The following is an 8,254-nucleotide window of genomic DNA, read 5'->3' as shown; positions in this document are numbered from 1 at the left end:
AAAAATTCTGTTTACAATGTGCACTGCTAGCTGCTGTACATTTAGGCTTGCAATTATATAATTGAAGGATCGTAGTTCAGATTATTTTGCTCATAAATTTGGCTTGGGATTATCCACACAACCAGTTACTTGTTAGTTTCTTCGTTAGGAACCGCACTTACGACATGATATCCTCCGTGCACACTTTTTTAGCACTAAATTTTTGCCACAAGGCTTTCTGTGGGAGGTGCTTCTTTGCTTGAAAATTGGATCCTAGGAGATGGACAGGGTAATTTTCCTGTGAATGTTTTTTTTTTCTGTCCATTGTTTTCGGCTTAACTTTTTTTTGGAGCAAAGTTATGAATGAATGATAGAGTTAACATGCTATTAAGTATTCAAAAGTTCTTTCCAAGAAAAAAAAATCATCATCATCACAAATTAAACTTACAAATTTGGAGTAAATTTTGAGTCTTAACGAAATTTTAGTTGGATCGTGTTGATGAATGCAGTTGTGTAGGATATGCAGTTTCCAATTTTGATCTCCTGTCAGAATTGTGAGAGACTCAAATACAGATCTCATTCAAACTTTATAGTTTCATTATAATTATCGTTTGTTTCTATTCCTATAAACTTATCACCAGGTCTACATTTTGCATGAATTCAATGTGATAAATATTTGAAGGGGTTGTTGTTCCCAGTGAAGTAGTGTTCAATTTGTTTTTTTGATATGAAGTTGAGTTTCTTCTTAGTTGTTGGCTAAGGCAGTGTTAAAGTGTCTGACATGTTAACATACTTTCTTGTTCATTTCTCCTCGAAAAAGATTGATTGATCCTGAATCAAACAAACTGCCGCCTCACAAACAAGAGTTTTGACGAACAAATGTGTACTCAAGCAAAACATATGTCCCTGACAGTGTCAATAATATTTATTAATGGAAAGATCTAGGTTTTTACTCCTTTGTAGTACTTTTGACTACGCATCACTTTTCTAACCTATATACTAAAAAGATAACCAGTATTTTTGCCAACTAACATTTGCAATCAAAGTTCTTTTCATGTCTTTTCTTTTATATATAGTATTCGCCTAATTTTAAAAAATTTCATTATCTTATTCAAATCAAGCACAGTAACCATTGAAAAGATGAAAAGAACGGAAAAAAACCTGCTCGGTCATAGACGGCTTTAAAGTTTTGACATTAAAATTGCACCCGTTCACAATGAAAAGAACATGAATGCAGACACTACAGGTCATTTAGTTCATGTTCATGCTTTTTTTTATAAAGTAGAAAGTCTTGCTGGAGAAAACTTAATTTTGCTTCATCTTTTCGGTAAAAAATAAAATAAAATAACTTGCAGGTGTCTAGTAAGCAATTTCAAAGGACCCATAGCGTCTTATTTCTCCGCTGTATTGAGCTTTGAACAAAGGCCGTTCTTTCTAGTGACCCGGCTTTTATCACAAATATTGTTGTCCTTCGTGATCATGAAGAGTGATCGCTTAAACAAGTCCAAAGTTGAATCCGGTAAACCGGCCAAAACGCGAGCATCACAGGGAACGAATCCCATAGGAACAATAGGTGAAAAAGGATTATAAAAAGTCTAGGCTATTCTAAAAATATCCGTATATGCATTTGCAACTCATATTAAGCCGCAATAAATCTTCTTTAAACGATGGAGGTATTGCCGCCATTTTAAATTTGGCAATGTCACGTGGTCGCCCGTCGACCAATCAGACATTTTTCGCCGGTGAAACTATTATTATTCCGCAAAATAATAGATTGGCGCCATCTTTGAATTTCTTTGGTGTGGGTTTATATTGTTGTGAAGTTCTTCAAAGTCGCGGAAACAATTTCAAATGTCAAAATCAGGGCAAAAATAACGTCAAACTAAAGGGAAATCCAGCCTTCCACCTCTTGACACTGGTAGCGAAAAGTAGCCTAATAATCTTCTTCCGCCTCCTGGAATAATCAGCTTGAAGAATTAACAAAGCTTAAGTTGCTTGAAATCAAGCAATTAGGTTAGAAATAAGCCCAAGTATAAAGACAGAGAAAGGGAAGCGGTCGTCCGCCATCTTAAATAAGTTTCCTTACTCGCATAAGTAAAGAATAAGTTGTGTTTTCAAATGAAAATGGATACGTGTGGACAGGCCCTAAGGGCCCACGCGAGCAAAAATTCTACCTATTGCAATACGCGCGCTGTTTAATTTTTTTAGAAATGTCATGAATTACCGTGACAATAAAAAAAATTCCAGCGGGCAAATGCGACAGATATACGCGTATCCATCCGACGAGATTGGTTGAAGAAAGGATGAGCAAGGAACACGGCTCGTAGATTCTCTGTATCACGTGCTCGCTCGAAAAAAATGCATCCTCTGTTCTGTGTGATTACGTCATAAAAATTACTTTACATCCATACCTTTGGAACTTTCGCGCGCGGTCTTATTAGGCTTTCGCCTCGCAGCTTTGCGTCTTCGCGAGGCTGCTCGTTGGCAATTATCAAATGAATTGGGGGTGAGGTGATTCCTAACAGTGAACTATAGAAGGCAACAGCTAATAAGTTGATTCAGCAGCCGTAGCCCAAGGACAAAGACTTCTTGTTTCTGTTATATGTCACGTGACCTTATCTGCATACGTTATTTACATCAGTATCATAACAAATTTTTTTAAGCCCAAAATTTTTGATCTCCCGACTGGTCCCTTACTTGTCTGCTTAGTTTTAGGCTGTCATAAATAAACCCTCAGAAGTTAGAGCAATCCCCCTTTTTTGGGGGGGGGGGGGGGGGCAGGGCAATACCTCGAAATAGATGGAGGGCCATGCCTTAATTCACCTACGCTTCTATGCTCGATCTCTCGATATTTTTCGATTAACTTATTAGGATTAAAGTCACATATTATTTATGTATTGGAAAGCGTAGTGAACAATAGAGGATTGAAATGAAAACCGCCTCTTCTCAGTAAACGAAAGATTGAAAAAATCGCACCACCTTTTGAGTGAAAATTACACCTCCTTGGTACTGAACATCTCTTAGGGCCTGTTTACATGGAGGTGGAGGACCCCAGGTAGGTGAGGTAACGCGCTTTGGTGGGTAACCCGCCTGTCCACAAAATCTCTCATTTTAATTTGATCACGTTTACATGACAGGTGGAGTGACCCGCCGCATGTTACCTCACCTATCTGGGGTCCCCCACCTCCATGTAAACAGGCCCTTATATGTTTGTGCTGTATACTTGTGCAACTTTTCGGACTGGGTTAAACGAAACAAATCGATCTATTAAAGCAAATTCTCCGTCGGCGAGGAATACACTGAAAGGAATAAGAAAACAAAAGACTGAAAAAAATAGCGCCTCCTTTTACTGTGCCACGAAATTAAACAAGACACTTACCTATCAGTAACGTTTACTGGTCCGTTCTCAAGTAAACATTACACGCCTCTCTAACAGCCTAAACATGCGGCTGTAATTGATTAATTTTCCGGGCAGAGTCAGACGAAACTAATCAGTCTATAAAAAGCAGATTTCCAGTTAGCAATGAGTCGAGCGAAGTAAACTAAAGAATTAAAAGAGATCGCACCTCCTCTTCACTGGCCCGCGAGGTTTAAAACACAGCTCAATGCCCTCAAACTTACTAATAAGATTAATTGCTCCCTGCATGTAAGTAAAAACCAAACGCGCTTATTGGTAACTTATCGTACATGCAGGTGCTGTATAATACGCAACTGTTCGTTTTTATATAAAGTAAAAAGATAACACCTGTCTTATTCAAAGCGTGTTGTCGAGCAAGGAGAAAGCCGGTTGTTTGAGAACGTATTCTCGGCCGCTTTTATAACTAGACTAAAATCTTCGCAGCAACGGCATAAAAATATCGGGAGAAGTCTACGCAAGCAGCAGGTTAATGCCTCAAAGATTAAAAATTTGTGGACGTCTTTACTGCATATGAAAATGCTTCTTCTAGAAGAATAACTCTCTATAGCTGCTTTGACTATTCCTGTAAGTACCCTAGTAAAATTACATTCTTTACAGATCAATTAGCACTCCGCACCCCCGATGGTACACAAGTTTGTCAAGCCGAACTTTTTTTCCGATTAAATAAGCTTCGGGTCGGTCTGGGAAGGTGTCACCTAAAAAAGAACTATATAGTTTTAATTAATAAGTTTGATGGGCAAATTCAGGTCGATACAATGGACCATTTCTTGATACGTCTAGCATATCAAATCGTTTTTTTTTTCTTTTGTTGTGACTTTTTTATGATTTTGTTTTTGTTTGGAGTGGAAAATTAAGGAAGAAGAAGAGTGAAGGAGAAAATGAGCGCGCGGAAAATTGTACCCGATGCATGCGCGCCTACGTGTTCTCTTTCTTTTTATGATTGTCACTTGTATCATCACCAATATTAGGAACCAGAAGCCCAAAACCCGGAGCGAGCAACTTCCATGCGCTCGTGACACTGCGCGGTTTTCACGGACCAGTTTATTTTTTCAACGGTTTTGGCCTGAATTTTGAATAAACCAGTCAGCAAAACCTATAGACCTAAAAATGTGTTGTTTTTTTTTTGGCCTTTTGATAACGTTTAGTTTCCCTTTTTGATATCTTAAACTTCGAATGCGCCAGTAGATATGACAGAGATTCTATTTTCGCGGGGAAAAGTACCCTTAAATATATTTAAAAACAAACTGGTCCTTAAAAACTCTGTGACAAAGGCCAAGTATGGGAGTTACCCGCTCCGGGTAATGGGTTCCTGTAGGAACACAATAGCCTCATCTCTAGTTGGCTTGATAAGCTTAATGGACAGAGCGTTGGGTACGGTCATCGCAGAGGTGATGGTTTACTTCCCGGTCAAGCCAAACGTTTTCATGTTCACTTTTGTCAAGAGCCATAATAGGACAGAGAGGGAGTCTAAGGGCGTTGGCCGGGATATCTTGATTTCAAAAAAGTTATTTTTAGAACTATGCGGACCACGCGGAAACAGTTTCCGGTAAACTGGTTGACTTCCGGAAGACTGGCTTTTACGATTCAGCGCGCCAAAGCGAGGCGGCTTCAACAAATAAAACAAATGGCGGCACAAGAGGAGGGACGATGTGGAGTTGATAAATTGGCCTTCTTCAACAAAGAACCTACAATAGAAACTGCTTAAAACTTCTACACAAAAGGGTCCGTTACAAGCAACGGTAGAAATCGGTTAAAGCGACCTCGTGACCATCGTTTTTGTTTGAACAGCTGGGAAGAGGACAAGTAGCATTGCGTCCCGGATAAGTGTTGCACACAAAACGCGCGGGTCCTATCATGGCTCTTGCTTTTATACATGGTTGATGTGTACGTCATTTATGCGAAAACGATGACGCACTATAATTACCACTGCTTTATAAGGATAGCAGCTTATTACAACACAAGGACCTTTCCTTTTTCTTCCAAGAAGTTTGATGCGGCTACACAGATGCGACCTTCTATTGTCACTGCAATCCCAGTTATCAGGTAGCCCCTCTCCACGTTAAGGTCAATGCTGCGTTCAAATTTGCCTTCGGTGCTGTAAAACAGCAGTTGTGAGTGGTCATCTTTGGTCTGTGAGGCAATGATGACGTGTTTGCTTCTTCGATGAAACGTTATGGCACGAGCAACTTTCCCCACTGGAAATTTTCTTATTTTAGAGAATCGTGACACGGGACGATCTTCTTTATCATTACCTGATAAATGGAACTTGCAACGACGACTTTTTTCTTGGCAACTTGAAGTGTGACGATAATCTTTGCCCGCAGACTTGTCAGCGAAGACAAATACATTGGAGGAATACCAGTCTAACACCATGACACAGTCATCAGCAACTGCGACATCTCGGATACGTCCCAAGGAGTCGTCGCAAAGGCGGTCCATACGCTTTCCTCTCTTGTCTACCATCATTACATAGTGTTTGTCTGCATTTGTCAATACGTTCTTCGAAGTTGTCCGGCCGCCAAGACTCAAATGTCCCGGTACAAGAAGAAGGCCACTAGCTGTCGCCTTTGTTGTCACAGCCTCGAACTGGAGATCAAAGGTAAAATGATGCTTCAACTGAGCGTGATGGTTGAAGAGGAGCATGCTAGCCATAGAAACCCTCTCCGCTTTTTCGTTTTTGGTCATCAGCACGTAAATGTTGTCGTCTTTGTCAGTACCTACAGCAATGATTTTTCTGTTGTGTATTATGCGTTTATCTTCTGTAGGAAAAAAGGATTTTACAAACTTACCAGTGACGTCAAATATTTTCACACATTCGTTGCCAGTTGAGTCGGCAACAAGGAACTGCCCGAGGGTATTTGTTGCTATACTAACCGCTGACTTGAGGTTTTGAAGCTCTTGTTCACCCTCCTGACCGAATGACCAGGCTAAAGAACAATCGCTTATCTCTTGCTTACACAGCGTGTTTGCCACTCTTGAATCACGGAGGGGGTCGACCTTCTCTTGTCCGATTTCAATGCAGGGCCAAAAGATGATCCATTCTTCACTACCCACCAATAACGTGAAATCGTAAATGGTACGATTTATTTGACAGACGGAGGAAATGATTTGTCTTCGTTCATCCTTGCTGAATCTTGACTTGATTCCTTTCTCGATTTCAACGCTAAAATTCTCTGCAACAAACGGCATCGAATGTAGTTCGTTGAGGCCAGATATACACGCGTCTAAAGTACTCAATGGAGTTTCAACTTTCTCCAATATTGTTGCCATTAGACGAACACCCATGGCAAGGATACGGTCCAAAGGGCTGAGGACTTCATTGTTAAAAGCTTCCGTTGCTTTCCGTCGAGCATCTTCAAACCTCTTCTTTGCGTCAACGATTGCTTCCGCGTCAAGTTCCTCTGTAAGGGAGATCTCGTTTTTGGCTGCACTAGACTTCGTTTCCTTTTTACCTTGGTCCACGAGGCTTTTCATTGGACAAGCATTTGAGGAAAACCACTTAGGCCAAAATCGTTTCTTTTTCGCTGCTTCAGGACTGTCGACTTTTGTACTGCTTTTGACTTTGTTGGCCCCTTTCACGTTTTTTGAGGCGCCTTCGTCCCGGGTTTTCGTATCCATTGCTTTATCCAGGAACACTAATCCCTCCCGGAAAAAGGATATACTTGCCCCGAGATCTTTCCTCGCCATTGCATCTAACTTCGATTTCACGTTGTCTATTTCGTCCATAATCCAGCTTCGTAATTGTTGGTCTGTAACGTCGCCATCCTTTAGTTTTTCTGATGCACTTTTTAGGCCTCTCTTTATGAGGAGGCCAACGGTACCTTTAAACACTGTTGTTACAACTGCAGACATGACTTGTTTGTTTTTTCCGGGTATTACGAAACAAGTACTTGAACTGTGGAAAAGAGACAAATAAAAAGAAGTTAACTCATGGATCAGTAAAGTTCAACCTGACAGGCTGACCGGCTGACGTCGTTTCTGGAGTCAGAGCCGCTCCCGACCTGTTACCCTTTCGTAAACGGTCTTTGCCATTATTAGCGGTCGATGCCACCATTGGTAACCGAGACTTTAGTCATTGTAGATGTAACATACTTCCTGGATTAAGTTACAACAAGGAAAATAACGCGTTTTTGAAAAGTCTTAGAAAGAACAATGTTGAGGCCCAAGTTGAATTTACGTTGAAAGTTATGGAAAGGGCTAGGGTCACCCGTTATAGATGTATCAGTTAAGAAAAACAGTTTGTTAGTTATGTACTTAAATTTTTCGGAATTTTGGCGTGTCAGTTGTTGTAGTGTTATGGTAACGGAGAGAAATATAAGAATACGAAAGGTCCGGGTTCGAGCTCCGGGTTGGACTCCGACGTTGCGATTTTCTTTCTTTTTAACAGAAACACTCTCATTAACAGGTCAAAAATTTTCTTAGAAAAGTTGACGAAAGGAACAAATTCGTCGACAAATTCGGGTTAGCATTAGATAACATCGGCTGAAGTCAGATTGTTTCTTTCAGTAAAATTACATGAAGAACAACTTAAGTCCAACTTTACTATATAATATAAAAGTGAAATAGAAAAACTCCACTGTGATGCTTTGAACCCGGGTCACTTGCTTTATAGCCTACATCCATATCCACTACACCATCGAGGACTAGCTGCCAAATCCAGTAATTTTTAAAATATACATGTTCTTATATATGGCGTACCCCATTACAATATTTGAAAGCTAACCGTTTTCAGTTCAGTGCTTAACCCTAATCACTGCAGATCAGTGCTTAACTCTCTACTGTGTTCTCTCCATAACTGGAGCTCTGTAGTTTTGGTTTCTTCAGTTATTCTAGCCTCATTCTATATTCCATTCTCGT

General features: G+C 40.2%; 1 protein-coding gene across 1 annotated transcript; it reads right to left on the bottom strand.

Moving 5' to 3' along the window:
* Positions 1-5,347: 5,347 nt before the first annotated feature.
* Positions 5,348-7,249, bottom strand: LOC140932151 (uncharacterized). Its single transcript, XM_073381797.1, has one exon. The coding sequence runs from the start codon at positions 7,247-7,249 to the stop codon at positions 5,348-5,350; it is 1,902 nt and encodes a 633-aa protein (XP_073237898.1).
* Between the last annotated feature and the right edge of the window lie 1,005 nt (positions 7,250-8,254).

The sequence above is a fragment of the Porites lutea genome, chromosome 3, assembly GCF_958299795.1.
Source record: "Porites lutea chromosome 3, jaPorLute2.1, whole genome shotgun sequence".
NCBI classification, from domain to species: Eukaryota; Metazoa; Cnidaria; class Anthozoa; order Scleractinia; family Poritidae; genus Porites; species Porites lutea.
The sequence above is the reverse complement of the archived record's forward strand: the minus strand, read 5'-3'. Positions and strand labels throughout refer to the sequence as shown.